The 24228-nt window shown below is 45.2% G+C and overlaps 1 protein-coding gene across 1 annotated transcript in view; it reads left to right on the forward strand.

Annotated features, from left to right (window-relative positions):
* SLC39A4 (solute carrier family 39 member 4) overlaps positions 1-23925 on the forward strand; it is a 50430-nt gene extending 26505 nt beyond the window's left edge. Inside the window, exons 4-12 of the mRNA XM_075211484.1 lie at positions 1038-1198; positions 11130-11304; positions 12043-12215; positions 12455-12604; positions 13346-13465; positions 14042-14093; positions 17712-17864; positions 18235-18422; positions 18559-23925. Coding sequence (XP_075067585.1) covers positions 1038-1198; positions 11130-11304; positions 12043-12215; positions 12455-12604; positions 13346-13465; positions 14042-14093; positions 17712-17864; positions 18235-18422; positions 18559-18687 — 1301 coding nt within the window. The 3' untranslated portion in view covers positions 18688-23925. The remainder of the gene's footprint in view (positions 1-1037; positions 1199-11129; positions 11305-12042; positions 12216-12454; positions 12605-13345; positions 13466-14041; positions 14094-17711; positions 17865-18234; positions 18423-18558) is intronic.
* The last annotated feature ends 303 nt before the right edge of the window (positions 23926-24228 follow it).

Below are 24228 nucleotides of genomic sequence, written 5' to 3' on the forward strand. Positions count from 1 at the left end.
ATGCAGAAGGCAGGACTTTATCACGCAGTAGTGGAGATGACACACTAGGTGTGACGGTCTGCGGAGCAAGGCACTGAAGATAACAGACACAGGATGCAATGATCTGCGGATAGATGTGCTGGAGACTCAGAGAATAGTTGGCAATAATCTGCAGAGCATTACCACAGGATAGTGGAGTAGTCAAAGTGGCTGAGAGGATCTGCGGATAGATGTGCTGGAAACTCAGAGAACAGGCAGTAAACAGGAGCCAGGGAACAGGACATCTGAACAGGAGAGTAGAACTGAAGATCTGGCAACTTAGTAGAGAAGCAGGTACAGAGTCACAGACAAGCCGAGTCAGGGGTCATAGAAAGAGATGCAAAAACAGAGGGACGAGCCAAGGTCAAAACCAGATCAATAAGTATAAGACATGGGAACAGGAACAGCAACACAGGAAATAAAACAGATGATGTAACCCAGGTTGCTGGGACAGGCAGCCTTTATAGGCCAGAGGCAGCTGTTTAAGCTTACAGGAATAACGAGGCAGGTCTGGCAAATGAGAGAGCAGTCTGAGTGGCCCCTTTGGTGGAACATGTTACTACAGGCAGGATACATCAATATACAAAGGTCCAACATAGTTCCTGGCAGACAGGAGCTGCAGGATGCAGATCGTGACACCTTGTAGGTAAAAGCCTGAGCTGTCCTGGATTACAGGCTCTGGGAGGCTTCCAATTGTAATGTTTTTGTACCACTTTCTTATTCACTGACTTTAGCCAATGATTATACAGCAATAATGTTACAGACAATATACTTGCTTCAAGCTGCTTTCTTTGGTCACGTAATACATACAAATATAAACTATTAGCGCTACTTCCAGTGTTTTCTTTGATGTCAGTAATAAGGACCCGTGTGAGAGCTCCAATAACAGGGCTCAATCAGGTGATTACTAACATGATGTCAGAATTAGAGCGCTTGGTTATTATAGTAACTGTATAGAAGGGAGCCCGGAATGTGTTGCAATATTATATATTATATTCTCCAACCTCTTCTCCTTCCAGGACTGACCACCCTCATGGAAGCTCTAAACTTGGTGAGTGAAGATGACCACGAAGATGACCATGAAGAGGATAATCATGCTGATCCCATTAACCAGACAGGAAATAGGAAAAGACGCAGCTTAGAACAAACAGATGAAGTACATGTGGATCGCTGGAATGAGGTTTGTGTATAATTCTTCTTATAATAATAATATTATAGGCTTCATTTCTTCTTCTATAGAATGGGCCCCGGGCTTGAGGATAGGACCCCAATGCTGTTACATAGAAACTACACTCACTTTACAATATTCATTAACTGTCCCTGTGAGGATACCACCCTTGGCTGGGATGGCAGTTACCCTCTGTGGGATTCAACTCACTCGGGTAGACCAAAATATATCCAAAATAAGACTTTATTACAACTGCACAAAACCTCAAGACGTTCACAAGATACGGGGTAATGGTAGCATGTATCCTCCAGCAGCCTCTTGCAGTCAGCACTCCAAAGTAATAATCTAGGTCTCTTTCAGAGTTTTACCCTCCCGCAATATTACCACTACCGTTTAGCAAAACAGTTATGGTGTCTCCCAGCCTACTGGCTCACACCGACCCTGTCCTGGTAGGGTTTCCTCCAGCGTCACCACAATGCCTGGCCCAGAGTCCTTTGCGCTGATGTCTTGTACACCAGGATCCTCCAACTAAAATAGCTCCCTTGACATTCTGCTCCCCCTATATTCTTCCCTGTATGCACAGGAAATAGGGTCAAATGTCTCAAACCTCCCTCTTACAGCAGGGACACTTTAACTGCTAGACATACTGTCCCTGTTACCTTGATTATACAATAAAATGGCTTAACTCAATTAGCTATTTTGGCTGGATACACTAAACATGAGGTTACAATATTACACCAGGGAATGACACTTCACGCTTACATGAAACAATAAGACTTTTGACACAGTGTATCAGCAGTGTTACGCCATCTGAATCTGTGATACATTTTGATACAATAACATTTATATTTGATTAATATTGATACATTTCCCAATGCTATCTTACCCAATATATTACTGTGGAGGCACATTGCATATCATTTACCAGTTCTAACCTCATTACCTCTCAGATTACCTGTTAACCTAGCTAATGAACATGGGCTGCCAACTAGTTAACTCAGATATTGTTCTGATTACAAAGCAACTCTAAGCAGCCCCTCATAACAATAAACATTTCAGATAAATGGTAATTACATTAGCTAACACTAGCAAAATGACTGTTGCTGTCCTGTTAGTTTCACAGAGTATGGCAATATTCTTTATATTTATACTACATACAATATTGCAGGTAATAGCAAGGGCAAAATGTACCTAATAACAGGAAATAATAATACATATAATACACCGATGCTCTGGTGTATATACGTAGACTGGGCCAAGGATTAAAAAATACATTAAACTGTGAGAAACGGGTGATGAATACAAAGTTTTCAGTCCAGTAGTACCTGCTTTATCACAGTCCCTATTTCAGGTTGTAATGATTTGTCCCTGCCACAAGATGGTGTTACTCTGCCTCCCTGTCTGCGGGGTGGTAATATTACAGGTTTACTTTGGAGTTCCCTCTTACCTTACAACTACTGACCAGATGAATAATCAATCGATGCACTAGGATCCACACATCTGCCATCCCACCAGAAAGTGCCCCTTAACCGTGCCTTCACCTATGCTATACTGGGCAACAGACGGTAGTACTGTGCTGCTGCCCACACAAATACAAACAGCACAGCTACTGAGATTTACATGCAACATGAAGGACAACAGAGCAGCACTGACCAGATGATTATATACAATATATGCTTCCATTTAGTGTGGACCTCCGGTCCCCTTACTTAGCCCAATATATATAGCCAGCTATACATAAGTACCAGGACAGGGGATGCTACACAGCACCTGAGAATAAAGGCCAATGTCTAGTGATTGGTTTTACTTTCTCCAGAGAGAATTGAATAGCACTGAATGTGGGTCCTGCACTCTGTAATCCCATAATGGAAATCATGAGTTGACTATTGCTTTATATTGTGTCCTGTTTGTATACACAGATATATTGCATGCTGGAGACACCCATCATCCACACACTGGACACACCCATCATCCACAGACTGGACACACCCATTATCCACACACTAGACACGCCCATCATCCACACACTAGACACCCCCATCATCCACACACTGGACACACCCATCATCCACAGACTGGAGACACACCCATCATCCACAGACTGGAGACACCCATCATCCACACACTGGACACGCCCATCATCCACACACTAGACACACCCATCATCCACAGACTAGACACACCCATTATCCACACACTGGACATGCCCATCATCCACACACTGAACACCCCCATCATCCACACACTGGACACGCCCATCATCCACAGACTGGAGACACACCCATCATCCACACACTGGACACACCCATCATCCACACACTGGACACGCCCATCATCCACACACTGGACACACCCATCATCCACACACTGGACACCCCCATCATCCACACACTGGAGACACCCATCATCCACACACTGGACACACCCATCATCCACACACTGGACACACCCATTCTCCACACACTGGACACACCCATCATCCACACACTGGAGACACACCCATCATCCACACACTGGACACACCCATCATCCACACACTGGACACACCCATTCTCCACACACTGGACACACTCATCATCCACACACTAGACACCCCCATCATCCACACACTGGAGACACCCATCATCCACACACTGGACACACCCATCATCCACACACTGGACACACCCATTCTCCACACACTGGACACACCCATCATCCACACACTGGAGACACACCCATCATCCACACACTGGACACACCCATCATCCACACACTGGACACACCCATTCTCCACACACTGGACACACTCATCATCCACACACTAGACACACCCATCATGCACACACTGCAGACACACCCATCATCCACACACTGGACACACCCATCATCCACACACTGGACACACCCATCATGCACACACTGGACACACCCATCATCCACAGACTGGAGACACACACATCATCCACACACTGGACACACCCATCATCCACACACTAGACACACCATCATCTACACACTGGACACACTCATCATCCACACACTGGACACACCCATCATGCACACACTGGACACACCCATCATCCACAGACTGGAGACACACACATCATCCACACACTAGACACACCATCATCTACACACTGGACACACCCATCATCCACACACTGGACACACCCATCATGCACACACTGGACACACCCATCATCCACAGACTGGAGACACACCATCATCCACACACTGGAGACACACCCATCATCCACACACTGGACACACCCATCATCCACACACTGGACACACCCATCATCCACACACTGGACACACCCATTCTCCACACACTGGACACACTCATCATCCACACACTGGAGACACACCCATCATCCACACACTGGACACACCCATCATCCACACACTGGACACACCCATCATCCACACACTGGACACACCCATTCTCCACACACTGGACACACTCATCATCCACACACTAGACACACCCATCATCCACACACTGGACACACCCATTCTCCACACACTGGACACACTCATCATCCACACACTAGACACACCCATCATCCACACACTGGACACACCCATCATCCACACACTGGACACACCCATCATGCACACACTGCAGACACACCCATCATCCACACACTGGACACACCCATCATCCACAGACTGGACACACTCATCATCCACACACTGGAGACACCCATCATCCACACACTGGACACACCCATCATCCACACACTAGACACACCCATCATCCACACACTAGACACACCCATCATCCACAGACTGGAGACACACCCATCATCCACACACTGGAGACACACCCATCATCCACACACTGGAGACACACCCATCATCCACACACTGGACACACCCATCATCCACACACTGGACACACCCATTCTCCACACACTGGACACACTCATCATCCACACACTAGACACACCCATCATGCACACACTGCAGACACACCCATCATCCACACACTGGACACACCCATCATCCACACACTGGACACACCCATCATGCACACACTGGACACACCCATCATCCACAGACTGGAGACACACACATCATCCACACACTGGACACACCCATCATCCACACACTAGACACACCATCATCTACACACTGGACACACTCATCATCCACACACTGGACACACCCATCATGCACACACTGGACACACCCATCATCCACAGACTGGAGACACACACATCATCCACACACTGGACACACCCATCATCCACACACTAGACACACCCATCATCTACACACTGGACACACCCATCATCCACACACTGGACACACCCATCATGCACACACTGGACACACCCATCATCCACAGACTGGAGACACACCATCATCCACACACTGGAGACACACCCATCATCCACACACTGGACACACCCATCATCCACACACTGGACACACCCATTCTCCACACACTGGACACACTCATCATCCACACACTAGACACACCCATCATCCACACACTAGACACACCCATCATCCACACACTGGACACACCCATCATCCACACACTGGACACACCCATCATGCACACACTGGACACACCCATCATCCACACACTGGACACACCCATCATCCACACACTGGACACACCCATTCTCCACACACTGGACACACTCATCATCCACACACTAGACACACCCATCATGCACACACTGCAGACACACCCATCATCCACACACTGGACACACCCATTCTCCACACACTGGACACACTCATCATCCACACACTAGACACACCCATCATCCACACACTGGACACACCCATCATCCACACACTGGACACACCCATCATGCACACACTGGACACACCCATCATGCACACACTGCAGACACACCCATCATCCACACACTGGACACACCCATCATCCACAGACTGGACACACTCATCATCCACACACTAGACACACCATCATCCACACACTGGAGACACCCATCATCCACACACTGGACACACCCATCATCCACACACTAGACACACCCATCATCCACACACTAGACACACCCATCATCCACAGACTGGAGACACACCCATCATCCACACACTGGAGACACACCCATCATCCACACACTGGAGACACACCCATCATCCACACACTGGACACACCCATCATCCACACACTGGACACACCCATTCTCCACACACTGGACACACTCATCATCCACACACTAGACACACCCATCATGCACACACTGCAGACACACCCATCATCCACACACTGGACACACCCATCATCCACACACTGGACACACCCATCATGCACACACTGGACACACCCATCATCCACAGACTGGAGACACACACATCATCCACACACTGGACACACCCATCATCCACACACTAGACACACCATCATCTACACACTGGACACACTCATCATCCACACACTGGACACACCCATCATGCACACACTGGACACACCCATCATCCACAGACTGGAGACACACACATCATCCACACACTGGACACACCCATCATCCACACACTAGACACACCCATCATCTACACACTGGACACACCCATCATCCACACACTGGACACACCCATCATGCACACACTGGACACACCCATCATCCACAGACTGGAGACACACCATCATCCACACACTGGAGACACACCCATCATCCACACACTGGACACACCCATCATCCACACACTGGACACACCCATTCTCCACACACTGGACACACTCATCATCCACACACTAGACACACCCATCATCCACACACTAGACACACCCATCATCCACACACTGGACACACCCATCATCCACACACTGGACACACCCATCATGCACACACTGGACACACCCATCATCCACACACTGGACACACCCATCATCCACACACTGGACACACCCATTCTCCACACACTGGACACACTCATCATCCACACACTAGACACACCCATCATGCACACACTGCAGACACACCCATCATCCACACACTGGACACACCCATCATCCACAGACTGGAGACACACCCATCATCCACACACTGGACACACTCATCATCCACACACTGGAGACACACCCATCATCCACACACTGGACACACCCATCATCCACACACTGGACACACCCATCATCCACAGACTGGAGACACACCATCATCCACACACTGGAGACACCCATCATCCACACACTGGACACACCCATCATCCACACACTGGCCACACCCATCATCCACACACTAGACACACCCATCATCCACACACTGGACACACCCATCATCCACACACTAGACACACCCATCATCCACACACTGGACACACCCATCATCCACACACTGGACACACCCATCATCCACACACTGGACACACCCATCATCCACACACTGGAGACACACACATCATCCACACACTGGACACACCCATCATTCACACACTGGACACGCCCATCATCCACACACTGGACACGCCCATCATCCACACACTGGACACGCCCATCACACACACACTGGACACACCCATCATCCACAGACTGGACACGCCCATCATCCACACACTGGACACACCCATCACCCAAACACTGGACCTGCCCATCATCCACACACAGGACACGCCTATCATTGACACACTGGACACGCCCATCATCCACAGACTGGACACATCCATCATACACACACTGGACACGCCAATCATCCACACACTAGACACACCCATCATACACAGACTGGACACGCCCATCATCTACACACTGGACACGCCCATCATCCACACACTGGACACACCCATCATCCACACACTGGACACACCCATCATCCACACACTGGACTAGAGATGCTCACTGACCCCGTATTTTGGTTTTGGTTTTGGATCTGGATTACCATTGTGTTTTGGTTTTGCCAAACCGCCCTTGCGTGTTTTGGTTTTGGTTTTGGTTTTGTTTTGCAATTTTGTTTAAAAATCAATGTTTTTGGGCATAAAATAACCTAATTTAGTGCTCCACCTGTTTCTTGGATAAGTAAGGTATTTCTAAAGCTAATAAATTAGGAAGAAAACTGTTTAATCCCTGGTAGGCCGTCCTTAATTCTGCACACAAATCTGGTTGTCTTCCTCTTCATCTTAGCCTATTGGCAATGCAGCCATTGTCTTTGGGTGTATATTACACTCTCCACTAGTTGAATAGAAAAAAAGCAGGCTGCATAGACTGTAGAATTAGAAACTAAAAATAAATGGACCAAGGTAGTTTGGTGGCTATCTATGATCCCCCGCCCTCCACTTGTAGTTGAATAGAGAAAAAGCAGCCTGCAAAGACTGTAGAATTAGAAAGTAAAAAGAAATGGACCAAGGTAGTTTGGTGGCTATCCATGCCCCCCCCCCTGTCCCCGCCCTCCACTTGTAGTTGAATAGAAAAAAAAGCAGCCTGCATAGACTGAAGAATTAGAAAGTAAAAATAAATGGACCAAGGTAGTTTGGTGGCTATCTATGCCCCCCCCCCCCCCCGCCCTCCACTTGTAGTTGAATATAAAAAAAAGCAGTCTGCAAAGACTGTAGAATTGGAAGGTAAAAAGAAATGGACAAAGGCAGTTTGGTATCTGTTTGCATCAGCACCCCCCCCCCCATCCACTTGTAGTAAAATAGAACAAAAGCAGCATGCATAGACTGTAGGATTAGAGAGTAAAAATAAATGGACCAAGGCAGTTTGGTATCTGTCTGCATCAGCCCCCCCTCATCCACTTGTAGTAAAATAGAACAAAAGCAGCCTGCATAGACTGTAGAACTAGAATATAAAAAGAAATGGACAAAGGCAGTTTGGTATCTGTCTGCATCAGATCCCCTCTCCACTAGGAGTAAAATAGAAAACTGTTCAGCCGGTATATGATCGTGAATATAAATAGAAATTGCGAAAGACAATTTGGTATCTGTCTGCATCATAATCATCAACATCATCATTAGCGCCCTCATCGCCTACACAAATCTCCCCCTCTTCTAATTCCAAAGTGGCATACTCAATTTGTGTATCACCGGCTACACTCGGGCTGTTCAGGCACACATCAGCAGAACTGCTGAAAGGGTCCCTCTTTATGGGTACACTAACAGAATGCTCACAATTAAACTGTTGGATGGACTTTCCACAGGGATTGGTGTCATTTCTGATTCAGAGCAAACATCATCCTCTAATGCCTCACTGTTATCTTGCAGCTCGGCTTTGACGCGTAACAGTAGTCCACACAGCAGTCCACACCACTTGTGGGCTCGGTAACATTTTTTGATCTGCCACTAATAGAGAAAGGTGAAGGCCTCATTCTCTCTTTTGCCACTGCGTGTGTAGAATGGCATGTTGGCAATTTTTTTTTTATCGGCACTTAACTTTTCCTCAGTTACACTTCTTTTTCGCTTCAACACGGTAAAAAAATTTTGGATGTGTGTTTTTTTGACTGATTTCAAAAGACTGTGTAGTTTGACATCGCCTTTACCAGATGACGTACTGGGAACACTACCATCAGGACTGGTGACAGAACCTGGTTGCTGATTCTGCTCATATGTGGACTGCTTTGAATCCATTATGAGGCCAAAGCACTTGTAGTGCTACAAATTGTTTTAGATACTGCTGCAAAATATGACTTTTGACAGCCAGAAAAATTAATGCAAAAAAATGGGGGACACCCCAAAAGCACTTGGAGTGCTAAATATAATTTTTTGGGCACTGCTGCAAAATAGGACTTTTTTGACAGCCAGATAAATTTCTGCAAAATAATGGGGGACACCCCAAAACAAATGGGAGTGCTAAATATTATTTTTTGGGCACTGCTGCAAAATAGAACTTTTTTGACAGCCAGATAAATTTCTGCAAAAGAATGGGGGACACCCCAAAAGCACTTGTGGCTAGATTTACTAAGCTGCGGGTTTGAAAAAGTGGGGATGTTGCCTATAGCAAACAATCATATTCTAGCTGCCATTTTGTAGAAGGTACTAAATAAATGAAAGCTAGAATCTGATTGGTTGCTATAGGCAACATCCCCACTTTTTCAAACCCGCACCTTAGTAAATCTAGCCCTTGGAGTGCTAAATATTATTTTTTTAGACTGCTGAAAAATAGTACTTTTGACAGCCAGAAATATTAATGCAAAAGAATTGGGGGACACCCCAAAGCACTTGGAGTGCCAAATATTGAAGAAAAAAAAAAGACTCCTCTATCCTCCTCTCTTCTCTATCAATTGTTATCAGAATTGTTATCAGAATAGGATGAAGAATAAGGTATATTCTCTGTCCCTGCTCTAATCAGCCTGTGACTACACCCTGCTCTGTCCCTCTGTCAAATGGCGATGGATTGCTGTGGAGGCAGGTATTTATGGATTTCAATTATCACGAGAACCGAGCCCCGAGATCCGACGACATCACGATGACGTTCGGCCTCGATTTGGATTCCGAGCGGGCGGGAGAGTACCGAGCCGAGCAGGCTCGGTACTCGGGTAGGCAAAGTTCTAGTGGGTTCGGTTCTCGGGGAACCGAGCCCGCCCATCTCTATACTGGACACACCATAGAGTGGAAGTCATATATATCTGGTCATTTATGTATGTTCAGATGTACGTGACCACTAGAGATATTTCTTTATGCGATGCACATAAATGACGGCTTCTATTGGGCCTTTGCTTCCTTATATTGGAGGTGTGCGCGGCGTTCACTTGTGCGCCTTCCTTTATGCTGACATGTAAAAATTAGATTTCATTTGTGGAATGAGATTGTTAAATGTAATTTAAGGGGTGGAGAGAGCATATTTTGGAACACAGAAAATTGTCACATTCAATAAACACAGTTCCGGTATTATGACCCTCATAATTGTGGCTAAACCATGTAGTATTTAAGGAGAAAATAAAAGAACTGAAAGGGCAGCAGTATCACTCTAATAAGATGGGCTTTGTTGTCAGGTTTTCATGGTTTCCCTCTCGCAATGTTAATATCATTTTGTCCCCCCAAGTCTTGCTTCAGCCCCGAAGACATCATGACCATACATGGGGTGAACGTGGATGAAGTGATCGCTCCTGAGAAATTCAAAGATATCAGCACCAGTCTGATCCAGCAGCAGCTTACTGGGATCTGTCCAAAGAGCCACCAGCATGACACCAGCGAGGGGCAGCTCAGCACAGCTGAAAGTAAGTGAGCTGTAGTCACACATCCTGGGATGGTGGCCGACTACCCTAGGGAGAACTGACGTCTCAGATGGGATATTGGAACATCATTTGGAGATCCATGTGTCCCAGTTTTCCCAGAAAAGTCCACTTTTATCCATCCAAAATTTGTAACTCACAATGTTAATTGTCTCATAAACCCTTAAAGCACCAAAACCAACAGGATACCTGGGAATAGGAACCCACTACGTCCTACTGAAGCAACCTGCAAGTCACATAGATAGAACAATGCTGGGAGACCTCAGGCAGACAATAGGGGAACTTACACTGCAGATATATTAAACATTTGACAGTTACAGAAACAAATAGATTCACTTATACAGCCATAAACTACTAGGTACTAGTAGAGTCACTAATAGAGTCATTAATAGAGTTACTAACACACTTTCTAATTTACTAACAGAGCCACTAATAGAGTTATTAACATAGTAAAAGAGTTTGTCACTTATAAAACATATTATCATTTCTGTCGGCCGTATCTGGTCAGGAGACCAGATTTGAAGACACTGAATTTAGGGCAGGTTTTCTATAATTTAACAAAAAAAATGTAATTCATTATTATTTTGTGCATGTGTCAAGAAAACGAATTAAAGGTCAATTTAAAGTCATTTCTAAAAACCTGATTTATCAGGTGCCGTCCTTGTGGATATAAATGTACTTTCTGTTTTGACATTCCACCAATTTCTGCTCCTTATTTTGCAGAATATATATACGCCACTATCGCGACACTGATTGTGTGTCTCTGTTCACTGTTTGGTATCGCAATCCTGCTGTGCACAACCTGCTCCAGTGCATATCAGTACGTCATCCAGTTCTTTGTGAGCCTGGCAGTGGGATCTCTGACTGGAGACGCAGTTCTGCACCTTATCCCACAGGTAATGTCTTTAGGTCACGAATATTGGAGTGAACAGGTCAGGTTGTCCTTGTGTTAATCTCCTCCACTATTTATTAGTTCCCCTGTAATCAGCATTATTAGTTCCCCTGTACTTCTATATGTCTCAGCATCTGACCTCAGTTTTCTACTTCTCACGCTTGAAGAACATATCACATCCCACATATCTGACCCTACAGCTCCCTTTTGTCGGAATGTATTAATATTCTGCTGTATCTGCAGTTCCTGGGACTACACTCACACAGCGACACCGACAGCCACTCTCACGATGAAGAAGATCGGACTTACACCTGGAAACTTTTGGCTGTTTTGGGTGGTCTCTACGCCTTTTTCCTTCTGGAGAAGATCTTCAGCATTGCGCTGGGAGACAAGGTGAATTATGGGTGGTGAAGCATTGAACATGAGAGTGGGATGGGGAACCTTATAGTCTATGGTCTGAAGTGTGTCTAGGGAAGACATAGATGTTTACTTAAAGCCAACAAAAAATCAATATCTTTATATATGTTGTTTTTCAGATACTTAATTACAAATCATTACGTAGACAATTCATTTTCTCCATCTCATAGGGGAGAAATTTGATGGTTCTTCTTCGCTAAAGACCAGGTGGAAGGGGGCAGAGAAACACAGACATCATTATAGATAGGTGTAAAATACACTTGCCTTATCTATATCAAAAAGACAGATACAAATACAATTTGTTTGGGAGATTACCTGATGGGCTGACTGACTGTTCTGGGCTGTAAATAATGTTGGACCTTTTCTGGATGGTGGACTGGCTTGATTTGTCCCATCTATCCATGTACAGTATAATAAAACATGAACTGTCACAACAGGTTATTATATAATAATATAAATATTACTTATGATAACATCGTGGCTGCCAGTTTGGGTGAATGGCTCCTTCCTAGGTACCTGGCTAGTGACGCTGAGCAGTAAGGTGTCCATTGATTCTATCCTGAGGCAGCTCCATATGGTCAAATAGAATCTTGTATGACCAAACTGAGTGGAGAATTCCCATTAGTGTCCTCTGGAGATGCCTTCCCCATATGTCAGTTATTATGAAGAATAGAGTGAAATCTCTGACCATTTGCATTGTGTATATTTGAACATTAGGAGGACGATGATGAGCACAATGACCATGGGCACTGTGACCATGGAGTGTCCCTACAAAATTACCATGAAGAACAGAAGAAGAGGAAACAGCAGAAGCAGTCGGAGTCCCAGTCGGACCTGGTACGGAGATAAATGTGCTCATTGGGGGCACATAAACTGACCACAAACTATTTCAGAATCAATTTAATTCTACTGAATGATTTGTACACACAGAGATTAATCTAAGTCTAAAAACACTGAGATAGATTTAATTGTTTCATGTCAATGATGAAACTTAGATGATGACATTCCTGAACCATCTTTGGAATTAGATTGCATCAGTTTGCACAATTTATGCATCACACATAGTCCTAATGACATCTACATGGGCAAGTTTACAGTTAACATAAGAGTTCACATTGTAACGGGAATTCTACACCACCTGATGGCATTTATTGTGTATTTTCTTGGTAAATCCTAATTACAGTAACATGAGAAGAGGGACTATGAGAACTCACTGCCCATGTTTCGGTGACCACAATATAGTGCGCTTAACAATTGTCTTATATTGTTCCCTGAAGAAAAGAAAATTTTGCAAGCACTTTGCTCCATCAATATCACAAGCAGTTGGTGGACATATATTTTACTGCTATGCCTTTTTGGGGTGAAATATGTTTCTAAACAATTATTTTATCATTCCATTGTTTCTTATTGTAGGTAAACTCTGGTGGAGATCTTGAGAAAAACAGAACACCAATAAAAAGTCGAGGTAAATTAACATAGTCCTTAATTATGAATTTAACTACCATTTACAAATCATTTATATGCAACACAACCACACCCACTGCCTATGTTTTCTCCCCATCTACCCTGTCAATGATAATCTCCCATCACATCCCTCTTATTATATTTTCTCAACAACAATCCCCCACCTACATTTTATTGTATCTCAACCACAATAATCCCCCATCACCCTTCAACCGTCTACTGTCTCCTCCACAATAATCTCCCCTCACCTCTCCAAACTCTTCTGTCTCCTTCACCATAATCCTTCCTCCCTCCCCTGCACAATTCCATCCTCTACTATCTCAACCATGGTAATCCCCCCTCACACCTCCATCCTCTTCTGTCTCCTCCATGATAATCCCCCCTCCCTCCTCCATCCTCTTCTGTCTCCTCCACGGTAATCCCTCCTCACACCTCAAATCTCTTCTGTCTCCTCCAAAATAATCCCTCCTCACACCTCCATCCTCTTCTTTCTTCTCCATGATAATCCCCCCTCACTCCTCCATCCTCTTCTGTCTTCTCCATGATAATACCCCCTCACTCCAACATCCTCTTCTGTCTCCTCCAAAATAATCCCCCCTCACACCTTCATCCTCTTCTGTCTCCTCCATGATATTCCCCCCTAACTTCTCCATCCTCTTCTGTCTCCTCCACGATAATCCCTTCACTCCTCCATCCTCTTCTGTCTCCTCCAAAATAATCCCCCCTCACACCTTCATCCTCTTCTGTCTCCTCCATGATATTCCCCCCTAACTTCTCCATCCTCTTCTGTCTCCTCCACGATAATCCCTTCACTCCTCCATCCTCTTCTGTCTCCTCCACGATAATCCCCCCTCACTCCTCCATCCTCTTCTGTATTCTCCATGATAATCCTCCCTCACTCCTCCATCCTCTTCTGTCTCCTCCATGATAATCCTCCCTCACTTCTCCATCATCTTCTTTATTCTCCAGGATAATCCCCCCTCACTCCTCCATCCTCTTCTGTCTCCTCCATGATAATCCCCCCTCACGCCTCCATCCTCTCCTGTCTCCTCCACAATAATCCCCCATGACACCTCCATCCTCATCTATCTCCTCCACGATAATCCCCCTCACTGCTCCATCCTCTTCTGTCTCCTCCACGATAATCCCCCCTCACACCTCCATCCTCTTCTGTCTCCTCCATGATAATCCCCCCTCACACTTCCATCCTCTTCTGTTTCCTCCATGATAAACCACCCCTCACTCTTCCATCCTCTCTGTCTCCTCCATGATAATCCCCTCTCACACCTCCATCCTCTTCTGTCTCCTCCATGATAAACCCCCTCACACCTCTATCCTCTTCTGTCTCCTCCATGATAATCCCTTCTCACTCCTCCATCCTCTTCTGTCTCCTCCACGATAATCTTCCCTCAACCCTCCATCATCTTCTGTCTTCTCCATGATAATAATCCCCCCTCACACCTCCATCCTCTTCTGTCTCCTCCACGATAATCCCCCCTCACACTTCCATCCTCATCTGTCTCCTCCACGATAATCCCCCTCACTCCTCCATCCTCTTCTGTTTCCTCCATGATAATTCCCCCTCACTCCTTCATCCTCTTCTGTCTCCTCCATGATAATCCCTCCTCACTCCTCCATCCTCTTCTGTCTCCTCCATGATAATCCCCCCTCACACCTCTATCCTCTTCTATCTCCTCCATGATAATCCCCCTCACACTTCCATCCTCTTCTGTCTCCTCCATGATAATCCCCCCTCACTCCTCCATCCTCTTCTGTCTTCTCCATGATAATAGCCCCTCACTCCTCCATCCTCTTTTTGTCTCCTCCACGATAATCCCCCCCCCACACCTCCATCTTCATCTGTCTCCTCTTTGATAATCCCCCTCACTCCTCCATCCTCTTCTGTCTCCTCCATGATAATCCTCCCTAATTTCTCCATTCTCTTCTGTCTTCTCCATGATAATCCTCCCTCAACCCTCCATCATCTTCTGTCTTCTCCATGATAATCCCCCCTCACACCTCCATCCTCTTCTGTCTCCTCCAAGATAATCCCCCCTCACACTTCCATCCTCATCTGTCTCCTCCACGATAATCCCCCTCACTCCTCCATCCTCTTCTGTCTCCTCCATGATAATCCCCCCTCACTCCTCCATCCTCTTCTGTCTCCTCCATGATAATCCCCCCTCACTCCTCCATCCTCTTCTGTCTCCTCCACGATAATCCCCCCTCACACCTCCATCTTCCTCTGTCTCCTCTACGATAATCCCCCCTCACTCCTTCATCCTCTTCTGTCTCTTCCATGATAATCCTCCCTAACTTCTCCATTCTCTTCTGTCTTCTCCATGATAATCCTCCCTCAACCCTCCATCATCTTCTTTCTTCTCCATGATAATCCCCCCTCACACCTCCATCCTCTTCTTTCTCCTCCACGATAATCCCCCCTCACACTTTCATCCTCATCTGTCTCCTCCATGATAATCCCACTCACTCCTCCATCCTCTTCTGTCTCCTCCATGATAATCCCCCCTGACTCCTCCATCCTCTTCTGTCTCCTCCATGATAATCCCTCCTCACTCCTCCATCCTATTCTGTCTCCTCCATGACAATCCCCCCTCACACCTCTATCCTCTTCTGTCTCCTCCATGATAATTCCCCCCTAACTTCTCCATTCTCTTCTGTCTTCTCCATGATAATCCTCCCTCAACCCTCCATCATCTTCTGTTTTCTCCATGATAATCCCCCCTCACTCCTCCATGCTCTTATGTCTCCTTCATGATAATCCCCCCTCACTCCTCCATCCTCTTCTCTCTCCTTCATGATTATCCCCCCTCACTCCTCCATTCTCTTTTGTCTTCTCCATGATAATCCTCCTTTAACCCTCCATCATCTTCTGTCTTCTCCATGATAATCCCCCCTCACTCCCCCGTCCTTTTCTGTCTGCTCCATGACAATCCTCCCTCACTCCTCCATCTTTTTCTGTCTCCTCCATGATAATCCCCCCTAACTTCTCCATTCTCATCTGTCTTCTCCATGATAATCCTCCCTCAACCCTCCATCATTTTCTGTCTTCTCCATGATAATCCCCCCTCACTCCTCCATCCTCTTCTGTCTTCTCCATGATAATCCCCCTCAACCCTCCATCCTCTTCTGTCTTCTCCATGATAATCCCCCTCAACCCTCCATCATCTTCTGTCTCCTCTAAGGTAATGCCCTCTCCCTTCCTTCCTCACTTCCTCCCTCCTCTCACCCTTCCCTCACCCTTCCCTCTCCCTCCCTCCCTCCCTCCCTCCCTCCGTTCCCTCAACCATCCCTCTCTCTTCCCTCACCCTTCCCTCTCGCTTACTCCCTTCCCTCACCCTTCCCTCTCCCGCCCTCCCTTCTCTCAGCCTTCCCTCTTCCTTCTCTCACCCTCCCCTCTCCCTTCCCTCTCCTTTCCCTCACCCTTCCCTCTCCCTTCCTCCTTTCCCTCACCTTTCCCTCTCCCTCCCTCACCCATCCTCTTCTGCCTGGTATTCTATCTTCCCCTTATTCATCTATATTATTGTAGATTTTTAGTCCACAGTAACGTCCCCCTCACTCCTGCATTTTTTTCCATTGATGAATGTAACTTTGCTTGCAGAGCTGCGGATGATCCCATATATGATCACCATTGGGGACGCCATACACAACTTTGCAGATGGTCTGGCTATGGGAGCTGCTTTCTCAACATCCTGGAAAACTGGACTAGCCACATCTCTGGCCGTGTTTTGCCATGAACTCCCGCATGAGCTGGGTAAGTCCTGTCTCTTAGGTGTGGCAAATCAATTAGCACAAATAGATGGATTTCCCATATGAGGGCAATGGTACGTCATTGTGAATTACCAGCAAGTTTTTTTCCCCCGACTTGTTTAAGTGGTTTACCCCATACCATACTGTGCATAATACCGACACACGGAAATTAGATGTCAGAATTGTTTCTGAAGCTAGCATATTTCTTAAGGAAACTTCAATATTTGGGTTTTGTTTAACAGCTAATTTATTAAAGAAAATCACAACTATTTAGGTTTAACCTTGATGGAACCAATTTATTATTTTCTTAATATTTTCTGGCAACACCTATACTTGACTAACCAAAACTTTCACTCTTGTTGTCATTTAAACAGGTGACTTTGCCGCTCTTCTCCACGCTGGACTCAGGATTCGTTGGGCACTGTTCTTGAATTTCGTCAGTGCACTCACTGCATTTATTGGATTGTACATTGCACTCTCCATTGCTGCAGATGAAGCAATCCAACAGTGGATATTTACTGTGGCCACTGGTCTCTTTCTCTACGTGGCTCTGGCAGACATGGTGAGAACAGCCTCTTTTCCTGGCTTTTTTCATTTCTCAGGAGATATCATCCTTACTTGTCTGTCCAGTTGTAGTCTTTTACATTTTCCATCATGTGTGGTCCTCCATTACTAAGTTATGTCCTCCTCTCTTCCAGCTGCCAGCTATGATGAATGTAAAGGACAGTAGACCATGGCTGCTCTTCTTCCTTCACAATTTAGGGCTCCTTATTGGTTGGGCTATCCTTCTACTGCTCTCCCTTTTTGAGGAGAATATTGCCGTTTAATGTACAAAGTCCATCATGAACCTGGACTCCACATCCGACCCAATCACACACAGTAATCCAAAGAATAATCTAAACCTTCTTCAGGTGTCTCACTGGATCGTTCATGTTTCATCACTTTGTTGCCAAATGAGTTGTCCAGCCAAGCTCAGGACACATGCATTCCCGTCTATAACTTTTACAACTTCCAAGACAATAAGATGCTGGTCCATTGACAAAAGACCTATATAGTATCATAACAAATATATATTGAGAATGGTTCCATGCCCTGGGAGATGAAGTTCTCTGATAAAGCTGTGACAGTGTCCAGGACATTTACTTCCATGTTGTCTCCAACCTGTGACCTCTGTCTTATGCGGTTCCACTGTTGGAACAGCTGAGGTTGGTTGTCTTTCAAATGCTTTCATACTATGTTTTCCTGAATGTGTCAATTATTTTCTTATTGCAGTATATGCTTATTCCTATAGATTATAGTTATTTAAATAACTGAACTTCAAAGGCCTGGATTAGCTGTGTTACTGTGTAGCACTATCTGGAGCATTCTGTCTGGAACAGAGAGACCCTTTTGTTCAATAAAAGAGAGGAGCAGTGGAAGCCGTGTAATATTCTGCTTTGTGCCAGGTTATGGCTGTATGACGACTCTCATCTCCATTGTCACATTATGGAACTGGTGAATGAGGGATGAATGTTATATAAGAGAATAATGCTTCATCACACAAACTTCCAGGGCATGATAAACTGGTAAAAATAAACACCTATTTCTATACTAACAAAACTATTACTTTATATAACCACTCCCTATAACTCCTCCCATTACTCCATATAACCACTCCCTATAACTCCTCCCATTACTCCATATAACCATGCCATATAAAATCTCCTGTTACTCTATATAACCCCTCTATAACTCCTCATATTACTCTATATAACCCCTCCTATTACTCCATATAACCCCTCCCTATAACCCCTCCTATTACTTCATATAACCCCTCCCTATAACCCCTCTTATTAGTCTATATAACCCCTCTATAACTCCTCCTATTACTCTATATAACCCCTCCCATAACTCCTCCTATTACTTTATATAACCCCTCCCATAACTCCTCCTATTACTCTATATAACCCCTCCCATTACTCCACCTATTACTCCATATAACCCCTCCCACAACTCTTCCTATTACTCCAAATAACCTACTCCTCATAGCCCCTCCCTTTTATAACTCAACATGGCCGTCTTCTTTTCTCAGTTGCTGTGCCCAGAGATTGGCACATTGTGGGGTTTAGGTATTAAACTGCGATCAGCCATTAAAATGGAGAAAACAACAATTTTCTCCCAAAATGACAAATGTATCAAGAGATTTTGCAGAAGAAATTAAAGATTTCTCCTACCATAACCCACTTAACGTTTCTTAACGCAGTCCCCATAGATTCATATGGGGACCGCGATGTTCTGCAATGAATGAAAAGCTTTGCGATTCGCAGAAAGATTAGGGGATGTTACCTGTCAGTTCCTGTGGGATCCAGCTGGAGCCTCTCCCTGTGGATGGGGGTGCACACACAGCTCTTCCTCCTGTGGATGGGGGTGCGCACACAGCTCTTCCTCCTGTGGATGGGGGTGCGCACATAGTTCTTCCTCCTGTGGATGGGGGTGCGCACACAGCTCTTCCTCCTGTGGATGGGGGTGCGCACATAGTTCTTCCTCCTGTGGATGGGGGTGCGCACATAGTTCTTCCTCCTGTGGATGGGGGTGCGCACACAGCTCTTCCTCCTGTGGATGAGGGTGCGCACACAGCTCTTCCTCCTGTGGATGGGGGTGCGCACACAGCTCTTCCTCCTTTTATCGGCAGCGATATGTTGCCGTAAACAGGAATAACAGTTTGCACCATAGGGGTCACATCACTAGGGCTCCCAGAGCAGCCCCCGGCTTGGTGAATTTCAGTGGTGAATAAATCGCCATCACTGTGATCTGCAGCCAGACATACTTACTGGCACCGCATTATATTGATACATAGACCCCTAAATATTTACAGTTTTCATGTTACATCCGGGGATGCAGGGTCCTCATCAGCACACATTGCAGAAGATAAGTTGCAGTAATTAAGTTTGTGACAACCCTTAGTAACCTTAGTTTTGTTCCTCTGAGGTTAGGTTTAGATATCTCATGTTGAAGGTCTCTATCAGGGGTGGAACAGTGCATTGCCAGAACTTGTAGCAGTAACTGAGTTCTACCACTGGTCTCTATCTGTATCAAGCAATATGGTCACATTCCTGGTCACTGATGTGTAAGCATCAAACGTATCCAGCAAACACTCACCACAGTTTTTCTCATATGATATTTACCCCTGAAATTCCCAAAACCATAAAAATATCCCCATGCTTGATTCCCATAGTAAGTTCTCACAATCTCTGATATATTCCTCCATTTTACCATGATTTAAACCATATAGCAAAAGTGGCCAAATGGTCCATCACAGCCAGTCTGAGAGCTCCAATTCTCCTGACCTGTAATCTGCTCATATCGGTGGTTACATCAACTTAAAGTTCCCTAATAGCATCAAGGGGATTAACACATAGCGCCCAGCCACTTGTTCTGTCTTCCTGGGCCACCGAAAAGTTCATATTATAGCCGCTCTCAAATGCAAACTACATCTCATCTCGGACCGACCCCACCTCCGAAGAGAGCAGAGCTCCACATAGTCCATGCTCACTCTTCAGTGGTGGAAGTGTAGACCACCCATCACCAGCGACCCCCACCACTACCAAGCCCCTAACTCATCAGTAATTCTGAAACCTCTTTCAGTTATCGCAGGATATGCAGAGTCAGCTCTGAACATCACAGGAGGTTGGGGAAAAACACCTTTTCATTATTATAAAGTTTGGTAAAAAGTTTAGTTTGAAAAGATCAATATTTAATAAAAGTAACAATTGTACTTTTGCAATATAAAGTACAATTGTGTCTTTTATTAAGAATTCATATTTTTTATGTTATTTTACGCTTCATTGTCTAGTTGACCTAATAATAATTTTGCACTAAGGCAGATTACAAAGGATTTTCTGTCTTTAGACTAGATCGCAGAGTTCAAATGACTGGCAACCCTTACCCTATAGGGTGTGGGTGTGATATATGGTACTCATCTATAAGCTACTCGCCCATATATAGGGTGTGGGTGCGATATATGGTACTCACCTATAAACTACTCGCCCATATATAGGGTGTGGGTGCGATATATGGTACTCACCTATAAGCTACTCGCCCATATATAGGGTGTGGGTGCGATATATTGTACTCACCTATAAACTACTCGCCCATATATATGGTACTCATCTATAAACTACTCGCCCATATATAGGATACTCACCTATAAGCTACTCGCCCATATATATGGTGTGGGTGCGATATATGGTACTCACCTATAAACTACTCGCCCATATATATGGTACTCACCTATAAACTACTCGCCCATATATAGGGTGTGGGTGCGATATATTGTACTCACCTATAAACTACTCGCCCATATATATAGTACTCACCTATAAACTACTCGCCCATATATAGGATACTCACCTATAAACTACTCGCCAATATAGGGTGTGGGTGCGATATATGGTACTCACCTATAAACTACTCGCCAATATATAGGGTGTGGGTGCGATATATTGTACTCACCTATAAACTACTCGCCCATATATAGGATACTCACCTATAAGCTACTCGCCCATATATATGGTACTCACCTATAAACTACTCGCCAATATATAGGGTGTGGGTGCGATATATTGTACTCACCTATAAACTACTCGCCCATATATATGGTACTCACCTATAAACTACTCGCCCATATATATGGTACTCACCTATAAACTACTCGCCCATATATATGGTACTCACCTATAAACTACTCGCCCATATATATGGTACTCACCTATAAACTACTCACCCATATATAGGATACTCATCTATAAGCTACTCGCCCATATATAGGGTGTGGGTGCGATATATTGTACTCACCTATAAACTACTAACCAACCAGACATTTGCTGGCATTATCTGACTTGCACACAACTGATCTATATTGTAGCTGCACATTTGTACTAGTTTAGTAAATACCCTCCAGTGTTTATATCTCGGGGAGAAGAGGAATTATGAGGCTCTGGATGGAGTTGTTGCACCCATGTTTGTGGCTGACTAATCGTTGTGGCCCCATTTTATCATACACTTGTCACCCAGACAGATATTAATCTGAAAGAGTAGTAGAAAAGGTTTTATCAGAGCTGGATTTGTGACCCAAACCTTGTACCCATATCGGTACCTCTCCAGTCTCACCCTCAGTCCAGCTCTGCCATCCAGCACCACATTAAAGATCTACCCGTCTACTGCTGTAAGAAATAACATGACCGTCGGGATGTATATTTTATACCCTGAATCTCCCATTGTCTCTCTCCTCCTTCAGCCAGTTCCAGACCTGTATTATACAAGTAAGAGGGACAGCTAAGCTTAAATCTGCAAATAGTAAGTAATGTATAAAGAAGCATTTATAGGAACGTGATCATGTTCTGCAAAGTGTTTTATTAAACTCATTTGTACAAACCGTAATGAGGACACTCTACCAATCAGGATCATGTATGAGGCTGATGTCTGCCAATCAGTATAAGAGGAATCTCCACTGTACCCCTATAGCTCAGAGATGTGTGACCCAATCCAATTGCTGATAGGTAGGACAGGACCTCTGGGTGTTTTGCATTAATGGTCACATTAAAATTGGGGTCTTATTTGAGACAGTTTTGTCTCCCTAATCACATAGGCATCAAGGCTGTCCTGGGAAAATGGGCAATACTCAGAACTGCAGAGCGATAGCCTTGGATACACAGCACTCCGCTGGATGCACAGCGCATACACAGTGCACCGCCGGATGCACAGCGCACCTTGCACAGCGCACCGCTGGATGCACCGTGCACCTTGCGCAGCGCACCGCTGGATGCACCGTGCACCTTGCGCAGCGCACCGCTGGATGCACCGTGCACCTTGCACAACGCACCGCTGGATGCACCGTGCACCTTGCACAACGCACCGCTGGATGCACCGTGCACCTTGCGCAGCGCACCGCTGGGTACCCAGCACACTGCTTGCACAGACTGAGTTATAATACAGATAAACAAGTTATCACTGTAACACATAATCGTTCCATGTTAAATGCGTGATTAATACTGCAATTACATTAAACATTCAATTCTTATGCATGATCACTCTGATTTATTGACATTATGTAAATGAAATGGTATTAAACATTAAAATGGCTACAAAATGTTCGATTGTCTGTAAGTAGAATGACTGCAGTGTGTCCAGTGCTCAGATATCCCGGTTGTCACAGACGGGAGAGGATTTAGTCCACAATGAGCAGATCATTTACAATACAGAGAAATTGTTTCTAACAAAACTTTTTCAGGTTTCCCAACCCCCAATTTATACGTTTTGTAAGGATTGTTTTTTTACGCTGCCGTCTGCTAGAAAACAAATCCTCTTTTTTTAGTTGATTCCAATTTATC

The sequence above is a fragment of the Mixophyes fleayi genome, chromosome 5 (genome assembly GCF_038048845.1).
Source record: "Mixophyes fleayi isolate aMixFle1 chromosome 5, aMixFle1.hap1, whole genome shotgun sequence".
NCBI classification, from domain to species: Eukaryota; Metazoa; Chordata; class Amphibia; order Anura; family Limnodynastidae; genus Mixophyes; species Mixophyes fleayi.